This window comes from Adiantum capillus-veneris, chromosome 25 (assembly GCF_014529385.1).
Source record: "Adiantum capillus-veneris isolate H3 chromosome 25, ASM1452938v2, whole genome shotgun sequence".
Classification (NCBI taxonomy): domain Eukaryota; kingdom Viridiplantae; phylum Streptophyta; class Polypodiopsida; order Polypodiales; family Pteridaceae; genus Adiantum; species Adiantum capillus-veneris.
The window spans coordinates 116,138,047-116,165,140 of record NC_140955.1 but is presented as its reverse complement, the minus strand read 5'-3'; the positions used below and the strand labels follow the sequence as shown (position 1 = coordinate 116,165,140).

At 44.9% G+C, this 27,094-nt stretch overlaps 1 protein-coding gene across 1 annotated transcript in view; it reads right to left on the bottom strand.

Annotated features, from left to right (window-relative positions):
* LOC147425517 (RNA recognition motif (RRM)-containing protein) overlaps positions 1 to 26,886 on the bottom strand; it is a 51,321-nt gene extending 24,435 nt beyond the window's left edge. Inside the window, exons 1-2 of the mRNA XM_086500624.1 lie at positions 26,627 to 26,886; positions 26,371 to 26,480 (exon numbers count right to left, since the gene is read on the bottom strand). Of these exons, the coding sequence (XP_086356750.1) occupies positions 26,371 to 26,480; positions 26,627 to 26,799 (283 nt within the window). The 5' untranslated portion in view covers positions 26,800 to 26,886. The remainder of the gene's footprint in view (positions 1 to 26,370; positions 26,481 to 26,626) is intronic.
* Positions 26,887 to 27,094: the final 208 nt, after the last annotated feature.

Here is a 27,094-nt window from a genome sequence, read left to right as displayed (position 1 = left end):
CTTCTTTTCATAGTTCTTCTAGCTCATCTCCAGCGAAGAAGACAAAAAAGACAAAAAGGGCAGCAAAAAGCAACGCTTTGGAAAGGGCAAGAAAAAGGCAAAGAAGTCTAAATCTCGCCCAGTGATTGACAATTCTACAAAGGACTCGTCCACAGACAGTTCGGACTCTGACGACAGCAACTTTTATGCAAAGAAGAAGAATTTTTACAAAGCCAACCAGTATGACTTTCTGGAAGACAAAAGCAAGAAAATCCGAGAGTTGGACAGTCAATTAAATTTAACACGTTTTCTGGTTATAGAGATGCTTCGAAGGCTTAGTTTTTTGTATAGCAGTTTGACATCGCTTTCGCAGGAGGGCGTTACTCAGAGCACTCTAAGATTCGGAGAGCTACCTCTTACTTTAAGGGGAATGCTCGAACTTGGTGGTCCACGCTTCTATTAAACAAGAGTACGCCAGTTAAATGGCTGAAATTCAAGAGGCTTTTTATTTCTTCTTGGCTGACTCGAGAGTATGAACGTGATATACGAAATGCTTGGAACTATCTTCGGATGACCAAGAAGGATACAGTGGACGCTTATTGCGAGAGATTCTGGAGCTCTTTTCTACCTGCCTCTTCATTTAAGAAGATCTCGTTCAAGGAACAGATTGAGCGGTTTACCTTGGGTCTACCTACAGAGATCCGAGATCACTGCTTGGAACAAAAGTCAGCTTCCATTTAGGAGTTGATGAGTCGTGCGAAACGAGGTTTTGCCATTCACTCAGGCAGTTTGACCTACCCCACCGATGAGATCATGACACAAAGAGGCGAGCAGACTTCCACAAATGAAAGTAGAAAGAGAAAGAGCAACTTAGAAAAGAAGGATGCACAACCCAAGCTCACTCCTCAAGAGAGAGAGCTCGCTACATAGGGAAGGGAAGTGCTTTGGATGCGGGGAAACTGGACATATCTCCGCGAAGTGCCCTAAAAAGGCACCGAATGAACGGGATGAAGAAAGGCCAGAAAGTTCTAAAGCAGCTTAGAAACGTGGCAGAAAAGGCAGATAAAAAGCAGAACGGTACCACTTTGCATGGGGCCCGAACCGAATCAAATGAATGAAAGTACAAACTTTGCCGCTTTTGGGGCAAAGTGAAAGATCAGGAAGCGACAAACTCCACAGTTTTGTTGACGGACTTGAGCCTTCCCTGCGAGATGATGTCCATAAATTTAACCCTGCCACACTGGATGCTGCAATCGCTTATGTCGAGCGTCTTGGTGATAATCGACGCCCACTCAGAAGTTTTCTTCCTTGTGATCCAGTTTCCAATTCTGCAAGCTCTTCACAACGTAATTACCAAGGACAAGGTGGTCAGAATCAGCGTTCTTTCTCAGGAGCTTACTCTTCGAGACAATACTCTGCTGGACAAACTTCTTTTCGACCCCAATCTTCTGGACAAGTAGCCACTTCCAGAGCCTCCTCTTCTGCAAATAATCAGAATTGACGAAACAATGGTTCCAATCATAAAAGGAATGGTCGTCGTGATTTTCGGCCGAATACGTCCTCTGGACAGCAAGCCTCTTCATCAGCTCCTTCAACCTCCAACTCCAACCGTACAGGATTATGTACAATTTGTCATGGAGAGCACAGGTGGTATGAATGCCCAAAGAAGCCAAACCCTTCAAATCCTCGCCAGAATTCTCACATGGAGACCACAATTTTAGAACCTATCCACAGCCAACCTCCTGTCCCAGACAAAGGCAAACAAGCAACACGTTGTGTTCGAGTTTCCAAGGTTGTAAGTGCCTTAATGATGAATGCTCGGAATCACGTCACTGCTCCAGTGGATCTTTCGAACCAGGTTCTTAGCCTCCTTGGCTTTGTTGGCAAGCAGCCAATCAATGTTCTTGTGGATAGTGGGTGTTCTACTAATTTTGTCAGCACATCTTTGATTACTAAACTGCGCCTTCAAACTCAACCTAGTGAGGCAACTTACCAAGTAGAACTTGCTGATGGTTCCTTCCTCGAGTGCAACAAAAGGATTGAAAAGCTGGATTTTCAGATTTAGGATTACTAGGATCAGCTTGGTTTTTCAGTTATGCCCTTGTCACATTACGACTTGATCCTTGGCCAATCTTGGTTATTTAAGTGTGATCAAGTAATCAGTTTCAGAGATCACTCAATTCGGCTCTTTCACAAGCAATAGGAAATAGAGCTTCGTGGTCTTTTCAGCACCAAACCCATTATATTGGTTTCTGCTTTACAAGTCAAACGGCTGGTTCGAAAACGTGATTGTGTTAGTGCCTTAATCATGTTAAGAGATGTTAAACCCGGTGCAGAAGAAGCAGAAGTTAAATCCTCCTCAAACATTGCCTATTTGCAGCAACCCTTCTTTCAACCACACCTGGACCTGTTTCCCGACGAGTTACCAACAACTTTACCTCCTCGGCGTCCTGTGGATCATCCCATAGACTTGATCCCCGGCCAACCTCCACCAATTCGAGGCCCTTATCGCGTTTCATACTCAAAATCTCAAGAGATACAGCGGCAGCTAGAAGATTTGCTGAATAAAGGTCATATTCGCCCAAGCAAAAGTCCCTTTGGAGCTCCTGTTCTATTGGTCAAAAAGAAAGATGGGTCTATGCGTCTTTGCATCGACTATCGTGCTTTGAATAAGTTGACGATCAAAAACAAGTTTCCCCTGCCTCGCATTGACGAGTTATTTGATCAGTTATTGGGAGCAAAGATCTACTCCAAAATTGAACTAAAATCAGGGTATCACCAAATTCACATTCGCATTGGTGATGAGTATAAGACAGCTTTTCGCACAAAGTATGGTCACTATGAATTTCTGGTATTACCATTCGGGTTAACCAATGCCCCGGCCTCTTTCATGACGGGGATTGGCCTTTACCGCTCACCATTTCGGATGTGCTCTCTTTTTTGGGACTTGCAAACTTCTATCATACCAAGGTCCACAAATTCTCCGACATTGCAGCTCCTTTGACTGAGCTTACCAAGCAGGATAAACTTCAATGAACTGAAGAAGCAGAACAGTCGTTCAAAGCCCTTAAACACGCCTTGACGACAACTCCAGTTTTGGCTATTGCAGATCCCACTCAACCTTTTCAAGTCATGACCGATGCGTCAGATCGTGCTTCTGGAGGTGTTCTTATGCAGAATAAGCGTGTCATTGCTTTTGATAGCCGCAAATTTTCAGCCATACAAATGAGATACCCAGTTTATGACAAGGAATTCTTAGCCATTGTTCATGCTTACCGCACTTGGAAACACTATCTTCTTGGCGCAGATTCCGTGGTGCAGACAAATCATCAGTCATTCACATACATTTTTACTCAACCTGTGATGAATCCTCGTCAAGGACGATGGGTTGAGTTCTTGGCAAATTTTCATATCATTATTCAATACGTGCCAGGCCTTGCAAATGCAATTGCAGATACCTTAAGCCGCCTTCCTCGAGCCATCAACTTTGCCATTTCCGGTGTGTAGATGGAAATACCTGCTTGTTTCAAGCATGAGTATTTGACAAATCGAGATTTTGGAGATGCATTTCAAGCTCTTAAATCCTCTACTCCGACTCCTGCAGAAATGAATATGTTTGCAGCTTACACCATTGTCAATGACTTGCTGTATTACATTGATCGCATTTGTGTTCCACACAATGCACCATTGCGGAAAATTTTGATCCAAGAACATCATGAAGTCCCTTTTGCTGCTCATCCAGGCATCAACAAGACATACAGATTGTTATCTTGCAACATATTTTTGGCCACAAATACAGCAAGATGTTATCAAGTTTGTCAAAGCTTGTCATTCCTGTCAAACAATGAAGGCTTCCTGACACCTTCCTCAAGGGTTACTTCATCCTTTGCCCGTACCTCAAGAAAGATGGAAAAGTGTCAGCATGGATTTTATCACTACATTGCCTCGTTCTCAGAAAGGCAATGCACAGATTCTCGTAGTGGTGGATCGGTTTTCAAAGATGGCACACTTTATTCCTTGCAAGAAAGCTGCCTCGGCACCAGACGTTGCGCAATTGTTTGTGCAACACATTTTCAGATTACATGGATTACCAAAGTCTATTGTTTCAGACAGAGATCCAAAATTCATAGGGCATTTTTGGACATCCCTCTTCAAATCCCTCGGTACAAATTTGTTATTCAGCTCAACATACCATCCTCAAACTGATGGGCAGACAGAAAGAGTGACTCAAATTTTGGAAGAAATGCTTCGACATTACATAGGCATGACTCCATTCCAAGCAGCTTATGGGCATACTCCTCTTATACCGACAAACTTTGTTCTTCAACACAAAGTAGCTCTAGCAGATCAGTTGGTTCAAGAAATGCAAGATGTACTTATTCAAGTACGTGACAAGTTGGTTCATGTCCAACAAAAGTACCAGAAACAAGAAAATAAGCATCGACGACATGCAGATTTCCAAGAGGGAGATTTGGTTTTATTATATGTAGCACCTCATCGCTACAAAACTGTGAAATCGGTCTTTCCAAAGTTGCGCCCTCGCTTCTATGGACCTTTCAAAATAATCAAGAAGTACTCAATTGTCAGTTACAAGTTTGAACTTCCACTCTCATGGGGAAAACTTCATCCAACTTTCCACATTTCTTGGCTCAAACAGTACATACAAGGAGATTCGCCAATTCCAAACTTATCTTCTTATGTGCCAGAAATTGAGGATGAACACATAATTCTTGTTCCAGAAAAGATTCTTGATGTTAGACAAAAAGAAACCAGACGAAATATCACAACAGAATTTCTTGTCAAGTGGATGGATCTTGATGAGTCAGACTCAACTTGGCAGACGGATGAAGATATGCAGCAGTACCCAAACCTTCTTCAAGGATTCTTTGACAAGTGGAAGACTTTCATCTGAACACGGGGTTTTAATTTAAATGGGAGGGAATGTCACGATTGTGACTTGTTACACTCGTTACACTCTTCTTGATTCATTACAGATGCAGATGCGAAGTGTGACTAACCCAGGAGGACTCCTGTTCTCGAATGGTCACACACCTTCGCCCAAAAGACATACCTCTTTGCCAAAAGCCACACTCCTTCGACGACTGGTCACACCCCTTCACCTTACGAATGCGACTCTTCACCCAATGGTTGCAGCTCTTCGCCGAAAGGATGTGTCTTTTCGCCTGAAGTCATGTCTCTTCACAAAGAGACATGCCTCTTCACTTATGACTATTCAATTCCTATAAAAGGAACCTTGTATCACACTTTCAATCAATCAAACACAGAGTCTTCTAAGTCTTGTTCTAAGTTCGGTTTCAGTTTCAGTTTCTTAAGTCTTAATCGTGAGTTTAAGTACTTAATTAAGGATTAGCACCTAGAATCCTTACACACACTGTGCGTGCAAGTGTATGAGACTGAGAGATAGAGAGAGAAGAGAGATACGACACCAGAGACGTTGTAAAACCCTCCTCCGAAGGCCCCCCCTCGTCGGCGAGAGTGGTCTACTTATGATTGCACAAAGTGATACAATGACGATGCAATGGACTGATGCAACCTGGGACTATGCCGATGACGACGACGGTGATGATGATGACGACTTTAGGGCTGAAATCTGTGGTCTTCTATCTGCTGAATTTCGGGACTGTTTCGGTGGCTGAAAATGATTGTTTTGGCTGCGTGTTCGAGGGCTGAAAATGGGGTGTATCTGCAACCAACTAGGGCTAAATTGTCTGATGTCCTTCACTGCTGAAAACGCTGACTTCCTACTGCCAAAGGGCTGAAACCAAAAACGCTGGCTGTTCTTCTAGCGTTAATGAAAAACGTTGGCTATCTGGGAGAGCTGGCGATCATGGAAGGCTGAAAACGCCAGGGATCTGGTGCTCATGATGATCAAAATCGCCAAGGGCTTGAGGTGTTGAAGGTATGCAAAAACGCCATGTCTTTCTGCTGCTTGCTGAAGCGCTAGCTGAGATGTTGATGGAAAACCAAAACGCTACGCTGACTGTCTATGGCGAGGATGGAGGAACCAAAAACGCCAAGGGAGTATTGTTGGGGTTCTGCTGAGAAGATGCCTGTTGAGCATGTGCTCCTGCTGCCTCTTCTGCCAGAAAGTACTAACTTGGGTTTGCTTATATATTTTCTTAGCAAAATTGCCCTACCTACTTTTGTTGGAAAGTCACTTAAATTAATAAGTGAAAAATGTCAAAAATAGGAAAAATAGGCTAAATGCACTGGAAAAATCTCCTAACTGATTCTAATGGATTCTGATGGGAATACTAATGATCATGCTGTGTGCAACCAGAGGATATGCACCCATACCAAGTGACTGGGCATGCACGGTCTACGAATAGACTCACAAAAGTGCCAGATCACTTCTAAATCTAAACTGACTTGACTGACTGAACCCTAATCATGCTGTAGCTTGTCCACGGGCACATAGGGTTGGATGTGTCACGTGACATCCCCTCCTTTTCAAAGTGAGGTACTGGTACCGAACTGTATGGCGTCGAGGGAGATCGCCAATAGCATTCGGAATCCTGGAAGGGACTTTTCGCCGGCCCACTCTGATGTGTGGGTTGTGCGGTACTTGAACTTCATAAAGGTCTGCAACGCTTGCTTCTTTGGGCCGCGCCGAAAGCGACACAAAATCTTTTGAATCTCCTTTCTTGCTTCAACTTCGTCGAGAGTCGTGCTTCTTCCATCTTCAAGAATCTCCATGGCTGAAATTTCCTGAAACCATTTCCAACACAAAACCATGAACATACCTATTCCATGTAAACTGAGTGGAAAAAATCTTGTCTTCCTCAAAGACTGTGCATGCAATGTAGATGAACCAATTGACGGAGTGTCAAACCGTTCACCACATACACGCAAACAATGAGATCAAATCTTGCTCTTATGATCTAGAGCAATCAACTGTGGCAATTCACAACGGAAATGCCCATGCTTGGTGCTCACACTTTCATGTGCTCGTTCGGAAACTGTGTCATGCCAAGGAAGAGACATGGAATGTGACTTCCTTACATACATACTTTTCAGCTTTTCATGAAAAATCCGCATACATTCGTGCTCATCCATGAGAGACACGTGCTCAGCATACAATATGTCATGCCTAGGAAAAGGGATCACATAACGATGCTGACTAAAATACAGGAAACGATCACGAATGAAACATTCGAACAATGCGTGCGTATTAATCATGCGAACACATAATACTTCCTATGAGGGTTCTTTGGACCTAGGCTCAAGGGCCAAGATCGATCCTTCGTGATTGATCGAATCTGCAACGAGGTTAGCTTCGCTAGAAAAAGCATCCACTAACACATCATCCTTGTGAACAATCACATCTTCTTCATGCAACTCATCATGCTTGTGAGAAATCACATCTTGATCATGCAAATCATCATGCTTGTGAGAAATCATATCTTGATCATGCTCATCATTAACATCCAAATCATCATGCAAATCATTGTCATTCAAATCATCATGCTTATCATCATCATTCAATTCATCATGCTTCTCACAATCATGCAAATCCTATGTCATGCTTTGGAGAAGAAGAGACTGAGAGAGTCTACTTTTCCCAAATCTCTTGCATCTGTGCCTGAACTTGAGAAAAGAGTTGCCAGAACTCTTTGTTGTGTCGGTCGCTCTGTTCTTTGAGGGCTTTGTTCTCACGATCAAATTCTGCTTCTCTTGCTTTGTTCTCTCGATCAAATTCTGCTTCTCTTGCTTTGGCTTCCAAGCGTGCTTGCTCGCTCACGCGCTATGGCTTCCATTCTTTCTTGGTATTTGCGATCTATGGCTGCTATTCTTTCTTCGCTTTCTAGCTTCCTGTCCATCATCTTGTCGAAAGCCTCCATAGGAGTTAGTGCAATCCTTGTCGTAGATGGGGAAAGGTCAGAAACACCTCCTGGTGGGGAAAATTCTTCTTTGCCTCTCTCATGCTCATCACCTCCAAGCAAAGTATCCATTCCGCTTCGAGTGATGACCATTCTGAAGTCTTGGGTTCTTGTGGGTTCTTGTGGGTTCTTGTGGTCTTGGGTTCTTAAGTTCACGAGGAACTTGGATTCTTGGGGGTCTTGAGGTTCTTGAGTTCACGAGGAACTTGGGTTCTTGCGAGTCTTGAGTTCTTGAGGTTCTTGAGGTTCTTGAGGTTTTCTTTCGCTTGCAAATCGCGTTTGAGAAGGATCTTTTCTTCACCCGAGTTCTACTCTTTTCCGCGAGTGCACCCCTTGGCGGCCTTGCGCTCACACCAAGGTTGCTTTTTTCCACCTCACATCGATTGGCCGGCCTCTAAGTGTACGGTCCGCTCTCAATAAGTGAAAAGAGACACAAGGGGAGGTTGGACAAGCCCTTCTTTCTTGGGATTCCTATCACTCTTCAAAAACACGATTAGGAATCGACATGCCCAAGCGAACTTGGGTTCGTGCGACCGCAACAAGCAAAAAAAATTCTTGTGGTTCTTGTGGTTCTTTCCTTGAGTGATACCGAACACTGCCAAAGCTCTGATACCAATGTTAGGTGCAGCAGAATGATTGTTTGCGCTTTGCTCAAGATGAGTGCTCCGAACTGTGCTCAAGGTTCCTTTTAGTTCTTAGGGAAGGGAGAGCCTTCCGTTCTTAATGGAAAGTGCTATGATCACAAACAAAGTGAATGAACATTGTGCGTGCAAGAGTATGAGACTGAGAGATAGAGAGAGAAGAGAGATACGACACCAGAGACGTTGTAAAACCCTCCTCCGAAGGCCCCACTCTCGTCAGCGAGAGTGGTCTACTTATGATTGCACAAAGTGATACAATGACGATGCAATGGACTGATGCAACCTGGGACTATGCCGATGACGACGACGGTGATGACGACAACGACTTTAGGGCTGAAATCTGTGGTCTTCTATCTGCTGAATTTCGGGACTGTTTCGGTGGCTGAAAATGACTGTTTCGGCTGCGTTTTCGAGGGCTGAAAATGGGGTGTATCTGCAACCAACTAGGGCTGAATTGTATGTTGTCCTTCACTGCTGAAAACGTTGACTTCCTACTACCGAAGGGCTGAAACCAAAAACGTTGGCTGTTCTTCTAGCATTAGTGAAAAACGTTGGCTATCTGGGAGAGCTGGCGATCATGGAAGGCTGAAAACGCCAGGGATCTGGTGCTCATGATGATCAAAACCGCCAAGGGCTTGAGGTGTTGAAGGTATGCAAAAACGCCATGTCTTTCTGCTGCTTGCTGAAGCGCTAGCTGAGATGTTGATGGAAAACCAAAACGCTAGGCTGACTGTCTATGGCGAGGATGGAGGAACCAAAAACGCCAAGGGGGTACTGTTGGGGTTCTGCTGAGAAGATGCCTGTTGAGCATGTGCTCCTGCTGCCTCTTCTGCCAGAAAGTGCTAACTTGGGTTTGCTTATATATTTTCTTAGCAAAATCTACCTACTTTTTTTGGAAAGTCACTTAAATTAATAAGTGAAAAAATGTCAAAGATAGGGAAAACAGGCTAAATGCACTGGAAAAATCTCCTAATTGATTCTAATGGATTCTGATGGGAATACTGATGGTCATGCTGTGTGCAACCAGAGGATATGCATCTATACCAAGTGACTGGGCATGCACGTTCTACGAATAGACTCACAAAAGTGCCAGATCACTTCTAAATCTAAACTGACTGGATTGACTGAACCCTGATCATGTTGTAGCTTGTCCACGGGCACATAGGGTTGGATGTGTCACCTGATAGAGAGAGAGAGAGAGATCACTGCCTTGTTGCCCGTTTTAGCCACAGGAGGCGCCTTGGGTTTTGTTTTTTGTAAGTGGGCAACTGGACAACTTTAAAAATGGTGTGAACCACTTTAAAACTCAGTAAAAACTTATGAGCTGAAAACAATGCTTGCACAAACACTTTCGAGGCGTCCCTAGATGCAACCTCATGCACAAATACACTACAGTCATAGTGTTCCTCGCGGGAAAGCATTTGCTTTCACGAAAAACACTCAAAACAACCTGCTTTTCTTCAACGCTTCTTAGAAGCCATCTTTATTCATGTGCTTGCATCTTTACGCGTGATTCTTACTTATGCTTGGGATGCGATTCCAAATTCATGACGATCGATTACAATTACAGGGTTAGAGAGAGAAAACTCATGCCATCGTAGCAACCAACATGGAAATCTTCAAGGCCGGCTTGGATGGAGAGTAGTCTGCATCTGAGTGATCCCGAGAAAGGCGTGTCTGAATAGCCTGTCCAACCCATGCACAAGATGAGTGCGCAGTGCGTATAGCTACATTCTCTGTCCATGAATCCTCATGTATATATACATAGCAAGGTGCACTCTAGGCGTCTCCAAAGAAGTATACCACAATGTGTCTACAACTTGCTGCATCAGGAGGCATCACAGAAAACTTTGCCAACGGCGAAAGGGTTTGTATCAAATTAGACACTCCCAAGTCCCCTGTGTGGGAGAGAACAAGGGCTTGGGCATGGAGCCCATCTAGTATTGTATGCTTAGTCCACTCTATGTGATCCCTACCACACAACGGAAACGAGAAACCAACAACTGTGTCCAAGGCAACTATACCTCTGCCTACCAAGAAAAGAACATGAACTCTGAAGCAAGTTGCATCAAGGTCAGAAGATGGGTCACCAAGGAAGCGTGTAAAGCAGTTGTCAAAAAAAATCCAATCACCAACGAATGTCAAAACTGGTCAGACCGCGCGGGACTGACGCAAAAGGGGAAACCTGCACCAAAGGTGGCGTCCTCAAGTAGGGTTGTCCCTCTTGAGCCAATCGGCTCAAAGCAAAGGCACTGCCAAGATATCTCCTAGCTGCAGAGGAATGCCATGTCTCTTGGGGCGGTGACGAAGTATGAGGGGCAAGGAGATGGGCTACGGGTCATGATGGGCATGACAAAAAACATGCCATGGACCTCATTTATTAGTAAAGCACCGCTACATGGTGGCCCAATGCCTATAGCAGTACCTACAGGTGTGTATCAATCATATGCACCTATAGACCCTCGTGCTCATGTAGCTCCTACCCCTCGCATTGTTTCAACAACTTATGCTACACGACCACAACATCCAAGCCCTTATTTCAATGAGACTATACCATCTAGCATTAGCATGTCACATCCTACGTCTGCTATGCCCACGGCCACACATGTGAACCTTGGGCCACTGCAAGGTGCAACACAGTACCAAACTTGGAACCCAAGGGCTGCCTATACGTCAAACCCAATGCCAATTCCTACTCCACATGTAGTCTCTAGAGCGCCTCTACCCACTATGCCTGCTCACTTAGGTGACTTGGCAACATTTGCCCAAGCTATTGGTCGATCTACTGTTGAATATATGCGTGGCACTCCTGATAGAGAGCCTAGAAATAAGGAAGTACAAGTGGCCAAGCTCACACAAAAATATGGAGGGGACGGGGATTGTCACAAAGTGATGACGTGTCTGTCCGAGAGCATGCGGGAAAACCCTAGCCCTGACTGCTGTTGAAAACCCTAAAACCTACAAACCCTAAAATCTGTCATAAACCCTAAAAACAGCAAAAACCCTAACCCTAATCCTAACCCTAAAAGTGCAGCAGCGATGATTTTCCAACTAGTGACATGGCAGGAATTTCCGAAAATTGCGGCGCTGAAAATGGCAATTGCTTTTGCGTCAGTTTTTGGCTACGCAATTGAAGAAGAGAGAGAGAGAGAGAGAGAGAGAGAGAGAGAGAGAGAGAGAGAGAGAGAGAGAAATTGGTTTGCTTTAATTTAAAAACTCAACTGAGTTTGAGAGAGAATGGAGCCTTTGCTTTTCTTTAGGCTTTTGATTTGAAGCTTTTGGGGCTCTGCTTTTGGTAACCCTTGTAAACAGATAAATAAGCCGAGAGGGTTCTCACTCTGCAGAGCATCTGGACGCAGAGTCTGAGCGTGAAACCCTAACCGCTCTCTTGTACTTTGATCATTGATTAATACATAAAGAAATACCGAAAGGGGCGCCAGTCTTTGGGGCCAATATCTCTAGGCACGGAACTCCGCCGGGCCAGTGCAAAACTATTGTGATCTGTGAATTGTTTTGAGGTGGTTATTTGGTGCTGTCGTGATTGATTCTTGACTTGGAATGTCCAAGTCTGTTACAGTGGTATCAGAGCACGGCCGATTTCTCTTCTACGGGAAATCCAATCCCCAATTTTTTTTCCGCGGCACCTATGGCTTCACGCAAGGATTAGTCGACTCCCTCTGCATCTGGAGATGCGGGCAGGGATCACAACGAGGATTCTGGCAGAGTATGGCCCGCCTCGGCCTACTCAGGCGGAGCAACGAGAGATGAAGCGTCGTCAATTGATTGGCGATGCAACAAAGATAATGCTCAGTTTTGCGAAGGATCCGAAATTGGCAAATATAAGAGCGAAAGTTCTTTTCAAGAAGTGCATGCGCAGTGGCAGAAAACCACTACACCACCCCCGAAACCCGCTCTCAAGAAACCTTCTAATCACAAGCAATATTCAGAGAAGGAATTAGAAGAGGTGGTTGATGCACGGATTGCTCAGCTTTTTGACGCGCAAAAGAAAGCTAAAAAGCACGGCAAAAAGCAGAAGAAAGGCACTGAATTCCCGGGTTATTTGGGTCATCAGCCGACATTTGACAAAGCAAAGAAACAGAAGAAGCGTGTTCACTTTGAAGGAGTACCCAGTTCTTCTTCTTCTTCTGACAGTTCTTCTAGCTCTTCAGATTCGAGCGAAGAAGACAGAAAAGGTAAAAAGCGAAGCAAGAAACAACGCTTCGGAAAGGGCAAGAAAAAGGCAAAGAAGCCTAAATCTCGCCCAGTGACTGACAGTTCTACCGAGGACTCGTCTATTGACAGTTCAGACTCCGATGACGGAAAATTTTATGCGAACAAGCAGAATTTTTATAAAGCCAACCAGTGTGACTTTCTGGAAGATAAAAGCAAGAAAGTCCGAGAGTTTAAGGAAGGTGGACAGTCAATCAAATTTGATACTTTTTCAGGATACAAAGATGCTTCGAAGGCTGTCTTTTATACAGCAGTTTGACATCGCTTTCGCGGGAGGACGCTACTCTGATCACTCCAAGAATCGGAGAGCTACCTCTTATTTTACGGGGAATGCTCGCACTTGATGGTCTACGCTTCTATTAAACAAGACTGCGCCAGTTGAATGGCTGAAAATTAAGAAGCTTTTTATTTCTTCTTGGTTGACGCAAGAGTATGAACGCGATATACGAGCTGCTTGGAACCATCTTCGGATGACCAAGCAAGATACAGTGGATGCTTATTGTGAGAGATTCAGGAGCTCTTTTCTACCCGCCTCTTCATTCAAGAAGATCTCGTTCAGAGAACAGATTGAGCGGTTTACTTTGGGTCTACCTACAGAGATCCGAGATCACTGCTTGGAACAAAAGTCAGCTTCTATTCAGGAGTTGATCAGTCATGCGAAACGGGGCTTTGCCATTCACTCTAGTAGTCTGACCTACCCTACCGATGAGGTCATGACACAACGAGCCGAACAGACTTCAGTGAATAAAAGTAGAAAGAGAAAGAGCAACCCAGAAAAGAAGGATGCACGACCCAAGCTTACTCCTGAGGATAGAGCTCGCTTCATCAGGGAATGGAAGTGCTTTGGATGCGATGAACATGGATGTATCTCCGCGAAGTGCCCTAACAAGACACCGAATGAACAAAATGAAGAAAGGCGAGAAAGTTCTAAAGCAGCTGAGAGACGTGGCAGAAAGGGCAGATAAAAAGCAGAATTGGTACCACATGGCGTGGGACTTGAACCGAATCAAATGAACGAAAGTACAAACTTTGCCGCCTTTTTGGGGCAAAGTGAAGGATCAGGAAGCTCTTTTGAAGGAGCCAAGGCCAACTTCTTTTCACTTGGAATTGGCGGCTCGATTTGGAATTACGCCAGACAGGCCGAGGCCACAGGCGGAGGTAGTTCCACTGCCACCCGGACGGGATGTTGCCATTACACCGAGCATTGGCAAACTTCGTTTGCAATGACAGGGTGTTCAGGACACGCGAGTGACGTTCTACTCGGAATCCCTTGGTACCACAAGAACTACGCCGTGGTTGACTACCGGGCCGAGAAAGCGACTTTGACAAATGAAGGGCTTGGAGATTCTACTTGATGAACTTCAATTTCTTTACTCATTCTTTTGGGAGAGAACTGAACGATGGATAAAGGTTGAATATGTTTTAACCTGAACAAAAGAACGCCATGATTTTTTCTCACACTCATGCCGATTGCTTTTTTTCGAGGGCCTGAAGATCATACCATTGATCTGATACATGGAAGCACACCACCGAACCGGCCACCTTACCGTGTGAGCCGAGCACAGCATGAAGAGATTATGAACAAAGTGAAAGACCTCTTGGGAAAGGGTCTTGTCCAACCTAGTACTTCACCGTATTGCTCTCCAGTGTTGTTAGTTTTGAAGAAAGACGGATCTTGGAGAATGTGCATCGATTATAGAGCTCTCAACAAAATCACCATCAAGAACAGATTTCCGATTCCTAGGATCGATGATATACTCGACAGATTACAAGGATCCTCGTGCTTCAGCAGGATTGATCTGAAGAGTGGATATCATCAGATCAAGATCGCACCGGGAGACGTCTACAAGACAGCTTTTTGGACGACTTTTGGGTTATTTGAGTTTTTGGTGATGCCTTTTGGCTTAACCAATGCTCCTGCAACATTTAACCGGATGATGGACAGGATTTTTCGAGAGTATAGGCTATTTGTTGGCACTTTCTTTAACGACATCATTGTTTTCTCCAAGAATGAGGCAGAACACAGAGATCATCTGCTTCAGGTCTTTCAAGCATTACGAGACCACAAGTTAGTGATTAATGCAAAGAAAAGTGAATTTTCCTACCAGAGATACACTTTTTGGGACACATTGTCTCAGCAGCAGGAGTGCAAATGGATCCGGCCAAGATAGAGACTATCCGTGATTGGCCTGATTTGAAGAATGTCCATGAAGTTAGAAGCTTCTTGGGACTGTGTTCGTACTACAGGCGGTTCATTCGAAAATTTGCAGAGGTTGCTTCCCCTTTGCATATCTCGACAAAGAAAGGAGTCCCTTCTCGTGGGGATCCACAGAGGTGACTGCCTTTCAGACATTGAAAGAGAAATTGACTACGGGACCAGTTTTGACTTTGTCGGACTTGCAGAAGTCATTTGAAGTATATTGTGATGCTTGTGGTCGTAGTCTGGGGGTAATGCAAGAAGGCCATGTCATTGCTTACGAGAGCTTATTGTTCTCAAGGCCGGAGATGACAGCACAGACTTATGAGAAAGAGCTTTTGGCGGTTATCCATGCTCTTACTCAGTGGCGGCATTACCTACTCGGAGCGGATTTTTCTGTCTTTACAAACCATCAGAGTTTGCGCTACTTCTTGTCACAGAAGCAGCTTTCGGAAAAGCAGATGCGGTGGGGAACATCTTGTCACAGCTTCACTTCCAGAGTGTCCATGTGCAGGGACAGAAGAATGTGGTGGCAGATGCTTTGTCTCGGAAGCCGTTGGTTCTGGCTATTTCCACGATACATCATAGAAGCTTCGAGGATATGGTCGACAAATATGCCACAGTACACATTTTGCAGACGTTTTCACACGGATACGAGAAGGGGAGAAGGTAGCGGGATATTCCATTCGGGATGGCTACTTGATGAGAAAAACCATGTTGTGCGTTACACAACCGTTGAGGGAAAAGGTTATGACTGAATGCCACTGTCCACCTTTTACGGGTCACCGCGGCATTGCTACCACCATGAGAGATACTTCTTTTGGCCGAGACTCGAAAAGGATGTGGAAGAGTTTGTGTGCACTTGCTTAGTATGCCAGAAGGTCAAGTTTGACAGACATAAAGCACAGGGATTGTTACAGCTTGTACCCATACCCACCCGCCCCTGGGAAAGTATTGCAATGGATTTCATTTTTGATCTCCCGAGAACACAGAATGGTCACGATGATTTTCCGATTACATGGCATGTCTGAGACGATTGTCTCCGATAGAGACCCCAGATTTACGAGTTTGTTTTGGAAGGCAATTTGGGAGAACATTGGCACGCGGTTGCAGTTCTCGTCATCGTTCCACCCGCAGACTGATGGGCAATCTGAGATTGCAAATTCAGTGGTTCTAGATTTATTGAAGTCTTATATCTCAGATCACAAGACTCAATGGGAAAAGTACCTACCTTTGGTGGAATTTGCCTACAATAACACAATACACTCTTCGACGGGGAAGGCGCCATTTGAGATTGTTGAAGGTGCTGCGAAGGTTCCACCCTTCCTAAGCACGAAAGATAAGATTTTTGAAGCAGATGAACATACGCAAGATACGGCTTTTGCCAAGGTTCGCGAGACTTTGCAGAAGTCTCAAGAACGACAGAAAAAGGCAGCGGATCGCCATCGTCGTGACTTGAAATTGAAGGAGGATGATTGGGTGCTCTTACGTTTTGAGAAGGCACGCCTGAGAAAGAAAAAGGGAAAGGAGAGGCTTTTTCCAAAGCTTAGTATGTGATACTACGGACCTTTCCAGATCACTGAAAAGATAAATGATGTCTCCTTCCGACTGAAACTGCCTACTTGGAGGATTCACAATGCATTTCATGTGAGTCTCTTGAAACCTTTTAAAGATGATGTGCCTGAAGATGGGGAGCCTGATGAGCAACCCGAAGTGGAAGAAAACGAGGAGATCCTTGTTCCTGAACAGATTTTGGCACATAAGGATATGAAGAAAGGTAAAGTCCGAAGGCGGTTCTTGGTTAAGTTCAAGAACTATCCTGCATTTGATGCGAAGTGGATGGACGAGGAGGACCTAGCAGATACTCCTCGGATTGTGAAACTTTACCTCGATGCTTTTGGTTTAGCATAGTCTACTCCAAATGGAACCCAAAATTCAACTTGGCCGGCGATCTAGTGCAGTGGGATGCACAAGAGGGGAGTCACTCCGCTCCTTTGTCAACAGATGCCTTGATTTTGAAACTAAAGTCACTAATGTCTCTTTGAGCTTCAGGGATACTGACAACTGACAGTATGACTTTATGAAATGGTATTCCTGATTATGATACTGATTTGTTCTTGAATTCTTTTAAGTGCAGGAACTGATAGACGAAATGACTACAGCATTTTGGTCTGATATCGGACATCGATGAGGTCCCGATTGGATCTAGATGCCATTGCTAGCTACATTGCCGATAAATCATGGTCTAAGATCCGAATGAATGTTGAATGTCATGTGATGTTCTCTGATGTCCTGTGATGTCATGTGATGTGACTATCGATTGGTACATGTGCTAGATGTGTGTTCCTAGTATGTAGGTACTAACAGCCAGTGTCTACTAAGACGATTTATGGCTTCTGTCTGTTTTGCAGGCATAATCGAGGGCGATTACAATGCTTTCAAGAGGGGGGTATGTCACAAAGTGATGACGTGTGCCCGAGAGCATGCGGGAAAACCTTAGCCCTGACTACTGCTGAAAACCCTAAAACTTGCAAACCCTAAAATCTGTCATAAACCCTAAAAACAACAAAAACCCTAACCCTATCCCTAAAAGTCCAACAGCGATGATTTTCAAGCCGATGACGTGGCAGGAATTTCCGAAAATTGCGGCGCTGAAAATGGCAGTTGCTTTTGCGTCAGTTTTTTGGCTACGCAATTGAAGAATAGAGAGAGAGAGAGAGAGAGAGAGAGAGAGAGAGAGAGAGAGATTGGTTTGCTTTAATTTAAAAACTCAACTGAGTTTGAGAGAGAATGGAGCCTTTGCTTTTCTTTAGGCTTTTGATTTGAATCTTTTGGGGCTCTGCTTTTGGCAACCCTTGTAAACAGATAAATAAGCGGAGAGGGTTCTCACTCTGCAGAGCATCTAGACGCAGAGTCTGAGAGTGAAACCCTAACCACTCTCTTGTACTTTGATCATTGATTAATACATAAAGAAATACCGAAAGGGGCGCCAGTCTTTGGGGCCAATATCTCTAGGCACGGAACTCCGCCGAGCCAGTGCAAAACTATTGTGATCTGTGAATTGTTTTGAAGTGGTTATTTGGTGCTGTCGTGATTGATTCTTAACTTGGAGTGTCCAAGTCTGTTACAAGGATGCTAGAAAGCATATCGAAGTATTTGAACATATATGCGATTCCTAATAGAGAGCCTAGAAATAAGGAAGTACAAGTGGCCAAGCTCTCACAAAAACGGGGATGCTAGAAAGCATATCGAAGTATTTGAACATATATGCAATTCCTTAGGAGAACACAAAAAACTACGTAAGAGCAATGCTTTAAGCCTGACTTTGAGTGGGAAGGCTTAGGATTGGTATAGGACCCTAATGATACCATTTACTCTTCTCTTAGGAGTCAGTTCTTGAAAGAGTACATAGGAGAGGGAGTGCTTTGGGGTGTAGTATCTCAGCTCCAGAAAGCCCAACAAGAGGAAGGGGAGTCCGTGAAAGACTTTAGTAGTCGCTTGAAGCATTTGAATTCTCGTTGTAATCAAAATGAGTGCTTCAGGGGAGCTAGCGGTGGCAAGGCTGGGGTGAAAGGAGTCTCCTCAGGGGCATCCTGCTACTACAGAGGATCAAAACGGTTCCTTGTGTTATAGGCTTGGACACTCAAAGCGAGAAATCAATAGCAACACACAAACAAAAACTGCAAAATCGTTGACTTTAAGAGAGAGAGAGAGAGAGAGTCGACACAGCACGGCATAGTTCCACACCCAGACGCACTGGCCCCAAAGACTGGCACCCCTTCCGATATTTCTTTATTATTACGAGTCGCAACAGTACAGGTCCCGAGGGTCCTCTGCTCTCAGACTCTGCATCCAAATGCTCTGCTGATGCTTATAAACAGTACAAGGGTTACCCAAAAGCAGAGCCCCAAAAGCGCTAAACCCAAAAAGCATCTGCTCCAAAAATCTCATGCAAAAACTGTCCAAAATTGCCAGCAAGGCAAAATGCAAAAATCCGTATAATCTGCCACGTTGGAAAGGGGGAAGGGTACACACCCGGAACACCAAACAAACGCCTCTCTATAGTCCAGGATATACACAGCACCCCTAACCACTCGATTACACCTTCAAAAATGACACAATCACTTGCAAACACCTGTCCCAGTACACCAACACACATACCCGTCTCGAAAAGCTCAAGCACATACCAACCAACACACAAACCCTTGTTCCACACCGCAAACATGCACAAACCTCTCTCTCTCTCTCTCTCTCTCTCTCTCTCTCTCTCTCTCTCTCTCTCTCTCTCTCTCTCTCTCTCTCTCTCTCTCTCTCTCTCTCTCTCTCTCTCTCTCTCTCTCTCTCTCTCCACACCACAACCTAGATTCGGGGCTAAACACAACCAAGCCGACACCGGCACCACGGAGCAAAATACCGAAGCAAAACGAAAAGGGGGTCCGGGGAATCAACACCCGGTTGGGGCAATAGCGAGCTTTTCCTTCAAAAAACGGTTACAAAAGCACCTTCATGCTGTGTAGAGTACTCTCCTCCTTGTCCTCCTCTTCCTCCACCTTCAAAAAGATCCCAAATGGCCAAAAACCCTTACAAAATTGAAAAAAAAAAACTCTCCTTACAAGAGGCTACACTTTCTAAAAAAAACAAAAAATTGGGTTTCTCCTGGCTCGTGCAGCTCACTTCGAGCTTTTTTTGCATTTTTCATACATTTCACACACTTGGCATTCCATATTTAGCACATCTTGCATGGTGTTGACACCTCAGCCACTTTCCTCCGCTTGACTGCATGGGGATCACCCCTTGCTACTTTACGACACCACCCTGCCTAGCTAGACCCACATGAACCGCCCTTTCCTTTGGGAGCCCCGACGGCGCCATCTGTGCTCCCCAACTCTCTCTTCAAAAGTAATGGCCCCTCAAGCGCATGCGACAATGCCCCTTTAGATTGCCACGTCATCAATGGACGTCGAACGGCCGTCGATCGACACCACATCCACCACCATCATCAAACAATGCCTCCGCATGCCAAAATCCACCACCAATGCCGCCCGCAGCAACGCCCGGGCACCGCCCACGCAAGACCACCATAGCCTAGACCACAAGGGAGCTCACTCCCATCACTACTCCAATTCCGCCTAGCTCAAATACCCCGCTATCTGGACTGCTCTCTTCACATGTGGAATAGAAGAACCGCCACATGGTAGCTCGCCATTAACTTGGCCTTCAAGTTTTAAAACCTTCAAAAAAGCCCCAAGGTCTCAACCCTTGTTTCCCTCCAACTTTGCAAGTGCCATTTCCTGCTCAGAAGTCCAATCTCCACTTTGTAAAGCCCAAGTAAAAGATCACCTCACCGACCTCGAGTTGTAACAGCCCTTCCGCATTTGGTCTTTGACGGACCCTCCAACCAAGGCGACCAAAACTGGGGAAAAAATATGGGGTTGCATCACCGTCAAATGGCACAAACTTCGAAAAACCGTATCTAGTTGATCAGGCACCCGATTGACCAACAGTCACTTCTTGTAGGCTTCTCATGCTGGACACTAGCTCTACAAACCCAGCGATGCGCAAAATCTCCCGATTGGAACAATTTCCAATGCAATCGAGTGGGCACATAACTGGCCTCTGGCAATCTTTCAGCTGCCCATATCTTGCACATTTGGGACCCAATCCTCAATCCGGAAGGACCGACATCCTCCACAACTCGAGCACTTCACGTTTACCTTTTGAAACCAGCCATGGCCACCTCTCCTTACCTGCCCTGCCCGCCGGGAATTTGCAATGCACCCCATCTTTAGACAGCCATAACTTGCACACCATGGCCCTGTTTAAGGAGCCGTCTGGATCAGCTTCTAGACCACTTCAAGCACTACATTCCAAAGCAAAAAACTGCACTTTGGGCATCCTTCCCTGCCACCCCAATTGGCCCATTCTGGAGCCCTTTCCACCTATTAAACCACATAAGACGTACATAACCGCTACCACCTGTCTGCCCACGTCTTTCACACCTGCTCCAGCCCTTTGCCATGCACTTGCAAGCTCATCCATACCTGTTTGTGCCCTTTGCCATGGTCGACACACTTTGGCTGCACCAACGTTATCATCAGCAACGTAATTTGCAAAAATCCATACATCTTGCCACATCAGCATGTCAGCGCAATTTACAGAAATCTCTCTCAGAGTTTGTTAGGTGCAGCGGAATGAATGTTTGCGCTTTGCTCAAGATGAGTGCTCCAAACTGTGCTCAAGGTTCCTTTTTGTTCTTATGAAAGGTAGAGCCTTCCTTTCTTAATGAGACAATGCTATGATCACAAACAAAGTGAATGGACACTGCGCGTGCAAGTGTGAGACTGAGATATAGAGAGAGAAGAGAGATACGACACCCAAAGATGTAGTAAAACCCTCCTCCGAAGGCCCCACTCTCGTCGGTGAGAGTGGTCTACTTATGATTGCACAAACTGGTACAAACTGTATGCATGAGACTGATGCAAGTCTAGGCTATGTCGGCGATGACGACGGTGACGAGGAGACCGACCTAAGGGCTGAAATCTGCAATCTTGTATCTGCTGTCCAAAAATGCTATGGGCTGAAATATGCGACTAGTCCAAAAACGCTGATTCTAGGGCTGTTTCTGTGGGGTCTTTGACGCTGAAAATCTGCAAGTTTAGGGCTGAAAACTGAGGTTCTCAAGGGCTGAAAACTGATGGTCTTTCCGGGCTGAATCTGCTACTCCTTAGGGCTGAATATGTAGGTCTTTCTAATGCTGAAAAACGCCAGGGCTGAAGGCTATAAAGGCTGAGATCTGCAAACGTTGGGATCTCCAAAACGCTAGGGTGCAATCTGGAAAACGCTATGTGTCCACAGACTTCTGCTGGCGATGGTTGCTGATGCAAATCGCTAGGGCAAGCTGGGTACTGCGGTACTGTGTCTGATGGTATCCTGATGCAAAAACGCTAGTGGTTGGAACTGCCTGGCGAGGATGCTTGCTGAAAACGCTAGGGACTGAAGTTCTTGCTTGGAGGGAAGTCCACCAAGGGGTCTTGTTGAGAAGTTGCCTGCTGAGCTTGGCTCCTGTTGCCTCTTCTGCCAATTAGTGCTAGTCTAGGTTTGCTTATATACAAACTATTTGCCCTACCTACTTTCCAACAAAAGTCACTTAAAAATAATAAGTGAAAAATGTCAAAAATAGGTAAAATAGGCTAAATGCATTGGAAAATTCCCCTGAAGGATTCTGATGGATTCTGATGGGAATGCTTATGATCATGCTGTGTGCAACCAGAGGATATGCATCTACACTAAGTGCCGAGGCATGCACGGTCTGCGAACAGACTCACAAAAGTGCCAGAACACTTCTAAATCTAGACTGATTGGACGGACTGAACCCTTGTCGTGTTGTAGCTTGTCCACGGACACATAGGGTTGGATGTGTCACGTGACAGAGTTCATGCTTCTGTATTTTAGGATTTTAGGCCCCTTGACCGGTGCTCCATAAGTTCTTTAAGTTACTGGGTTAGGATTTTAAGATCCTAACCCCTTTGTAGTTCCTCTCGGCCACAACTTCTGCAAGTTCTTCCGAGATCAGTTTCTCCTTGTTCTCTTTGCCACTTTCCTTCCAATTGAACATGCCACATCATCACTTTGTAACATTCCCCCCTCTTGAAAGAATTGTAATCGCCCTCGATTACGCCTACAAAACAGCCATAGGTCAAAAACTTTCTTCAATAGACACCGACTCTATGTACTCATGCACACTCTACCAATCCAACACTTCTACAAAGATATCAGTGACTGATCAATCACAATCTATCGAGCGAGGGTCTCAGATACGAACCATGAACATTGTAACCATTTAGTAATCGCATCCAAACGGTGCTGATCTTTTCACGGATGTCTTGATCTACTAAATCTTGTTACTATTAGATTCATATCCTTTCTTTTCACATTTCAATCAAGCAAACCATGCCCACGACAATCACCACAAGACAGTATATGCATATAGCAAGCAGTTCACAAAATCACACACTTAGTTCACACTGAACACAATGTTTCAATCATTCAATCTAGCCATCTCATTCCGGTCAGAACTCTTGATGCAACTAGATCACTGTTCAACCATCTCATCCTTCCGAAATTCTTGATGCACTAACAACAGTATCCAATCATCTCATCCACATAGACATCTTGAGCACTACAATTTCATTTAGATCACATTCAGTTCACTTAGCCATCACATCCAAATCTCGTTGATCTCTAACAGATGTCTAGATGCACTGAGTTCAAATCATTCATTAGACAAAATGTTGCAGACACTTCATCTTTCTTTACATGTCTCTAACAATACACACATGAAAGAGCGTATGTTTTCGATTCAATTAAGGAAATTTCCAACTCAGAGCACATCTGTTCATAAAGTCATTCCGCAAAATACTATCAGCCTATCAGTACCCTAAAATCTCAACAAGAATATAGTGATTGTATTCAATCTAGGCAATCTGTGACAAAGGAGTGGAATGGCTCCCCTCTTGTGCAGTCCGCACCGCACCACATTCAACTTATTGACTCATCAGTAACTTTTGACATAGACATTGCTAATGGCCCAAAAGCTTCAAGGTACAGCTCTCTTTGAAGAGAATTTGCGATGTTCTTCTCCTCCATCCACTTTGCATCGAGGGCCAAAAAGTACCCTTGACCAAATTATCCCATGGACCTAGCTTACCTTTCTGTTTTTCTCATGCCCTATCACCTGTTGGTAGCCCTACTGGCCTCCCTACCCTTGGCACCTCAATGTAGATCTTTGGGATTCTCTGATCTACCAGTTGATTCCCTTTCTTTCTTTCCTTGTGCCCTGGGGCCTGTGGGTAGCCTAGCTAGCCTCCCCTATCCACTGGCACATCAATCGCAATCGTCAAAAAACCTAGACGCACTATCATCTGATCCCTGTTCTTCTTCGGAAGCCTCAGAGGAACTTGCATCTAGTTCCCTTAGTTCGTCAGAACCCTCACATGCGCTACCATCCACTTCCGCCGATTCATTCTCTTCACTAGAAGACTCTTGCCTAGTTGACGTAGGTGTCTGTAGGATAAGTCAATGAGCCGACATGCATTCCAACTCCTTTCTTAGCATGTCCCATAAGCGTTTGGATAGAGTCAGATTTTTGTTCCAGACAATACTAGCAAATCTCTTTTGGCAAACCACAGGAAAACTGCTCAATCTGGTTCGTCAAAGTAATCTTCCCAAACAAAGACACTAGCAAATAAGTATCCCAAAACCTCGGGCAGCAGTCATCCAACGTGTCTTTCTTAGTCATCCTCGAATGATGCCAAGCCGTGATGGCATCTCCTTCATATTCGTCTGATATCCAAGTTGACGTGAAAATTTTCTTAAATTTTACCCATGTCATAGGTGCTTCTTTGCGTAACAACAGAGTAGACCACCATGTCTATGCATTTCCTCTTAAGTAAGATGCCTCCCTTCACACCTTGGAGCGTTCCATGAACCGACGTTATGTTTTCACAGTTAACAATTGAGGATTCTTGGACGTAGTTTGATCTACAGTTCAATTTTCTAAAAGGCAACTGATGCTCAAGAAGGCATTCTTCTAAGGTACAAAGTTGAGGGTAGCAAATCCGAGGTGTATCCAGCAAGGAGCAGTTGTTGGGGTCTCCATGGTAGCTTCTTCAACAACTTGGTCTCACTATTGATGTCCACTATGAGCTACAAAGAGGGTGTTGGAGTTTTGGCATCTCAAGTGGACTGCCCAATGTGATCCCATTATTTACTTTGGGTTTTAAAATTTTATTTTACTTATTTGTCAAAAGTCCAGGTAGGGCAATTTGCCCTCCACCCCCCATTGTATCATCATCAATTCATTGCCAAGGTTGGTTGGTTCAAGAGAAGCTCCCCTTGGTCTCTACACTTCGGCACCGTCGACTTTGACCCCCCCCCCCCCCTTCCTTTTGTACTTCGTGTGGTGTACGCAGTGCATAGCCAGTGTTTGGGGTCACACTCTCCTCTCTCTAGCGTTTCTTAATAACTGGAAATATTTTGCAGATCCAGACCGCACTAACACTCTAGCATTTATTCCTCTGTAATGATTTTCTCTCTTTACTTGTGACCTCTCTTTCTCTCTCCGGCCCTATTGTTCCTCGCGTGCTGTGTGTTGCAAATTGCAGGTTTGCACATCAAACGGCTGCCCTAGGCCTTGCTCCATTGAGACTGAGGAATGCCCATAGTTAGAGGCTAATTCGGACAAATTCTCTCGCGGTAGATCTAAGATCTGATGGCTGCCCTTGATTGAGAAGTGTTTGCTCGTGGTTGCAGACTTTTTCACCTGTTCACCTTTTTCCCTGCACCTTTGGCAGTCTTATGTTTCTTTTCTCACCTTTTTCCCCGCACCTTTGGCAATCTTATGTTTCTTTTCTGTTCATTTTGTTCTCTTTGGTGGCCCAAAGTCCTCTTCAGTTGATGTCCTCTTGGCATGGCTCTACTGTTTTTTTGGTATGGCTCTCCTGTTTTCCCCTCTATCCCTCCTAACTGAGCTACTCTTCTCGCAATTCTTCAACAACCACTTTGAGTAAGTGGACTAGCATTTTAAAAGGCTTCCTCCCACATGTGCTTCATATCAAAGGGCTTGGTTTCCTCTTACCTTATTAGATAATTTTTCACGAAGCTCGTACATCACACTCATCCTCGTCTATAGTCGTGCATTGTTTTTCTCCATATTATCACTGATGCAGATACAAAAAATTTGAGGTGCCGATCTTTTAGAAGCTGCTGAGTGTCCCTCTTCTCTCCTTTTGTAGGTTACCAAGACACTTTGTACTCTATTTAGGAAAGGTTTTTCCCCCTGGAAATTTATCCAACCTATAGCCATATATCTCAGTTGTTTCAATTTCCATTTTTTTTAAACAGTTTTTGAAAAAAAAATGCCATCAGACATCATCTTGGTCTACGCCCTAGATGTATCACAGCTTTGTAGTTAAATCAGCACTGTTTTCCTTTCAGAGAAAAGCAAGACTCTTGCACTTTCTGCCGCCAGTTTGTGTCACTCGAATGCATCTTTCGCTGCAAATCTCTCTATCTCCGTCCCAAAAGAGCTTCCATGACACTGTCCAAGAGCCTCTGAACAACTATGAGTCCCATGGCAGAGTGAGAGCCAACTCACGCAGGAAAAGCACGTAATGGAAGAAAGATACAGGGCGTGATGATTTGCATTTACCGACTTCAATGAGGTTCCAATCATGAAAATATGCATGAACAGTGCGCAAGAGTGCAATCCAAGAGTCGCCTACTAGCATTTACCAATTTTAGGCATAACATGCTCTACCTCTTGCAACTTAAAGACCCCAATCTCACCAGTTCATGCAAGTTTGTACAGAACATCTTACTAGTTCAATGTCAGCATAATTTCTAAGTAATCAAGAGGACATACCAACAGCAAGAACTGTGCTGCGCTGGTCTTCATAAGCAAGGAAGGCAAAACCCCGAGATTTTCCGGTACCTTTGTCACGCACAAGATTAACGTCAACAATTTCACCATACCTGCAAGAGAGCCAAAAATGCTTGAGCGGATGCGATGGTCTAATAGCCTCCTAAACAAGCCGCGTGTGTGTGTGTGTTTTGTTTTTTTTTTGTGTGTGTGGGGGGGGGGGGGGGGGGGGGGGGGGGGGGGTGTTCTTGAGAAATACTGGGCGAAGATGGCGAGAAGATCCCCTTCAGTGAGATCAAACGAGAAATTGCCCGCGTAGATGTAAGCTGAATCCTTGTACTTGGCGTGCCAGGATCCGGCCTCAGAGATTCCAAGAGCTGCCTCGCGTGCTATGATCTTCTGAGTGTTTTTCACCTGCGTGAGTGGATTCATGGAGATGTTCGATGCTGTAACAATGAAACAAGGCTGGCACTAAATTGCCAACGGCGGCACTGCCTGTGTGAGAGAGAGAGAGAGAGAGAGAGAGAGAGAGAGAGAGAGAGAGTGGGGGGGGGGGGGGGGGGGGGGGGGGGGGGGGTCACAGAGAAATAGGGAAATGGTCTCATTTTTGGCATTGGAGAGAAATAGGGAAATGGTCTCATTTTTGGCATTGGAGTGTAGAGAGACACAGGAACACAGAAGGTGGAAAGGGAGGGAATTAGAGAGAGAGAGAGAAAGAGGGAGGCAA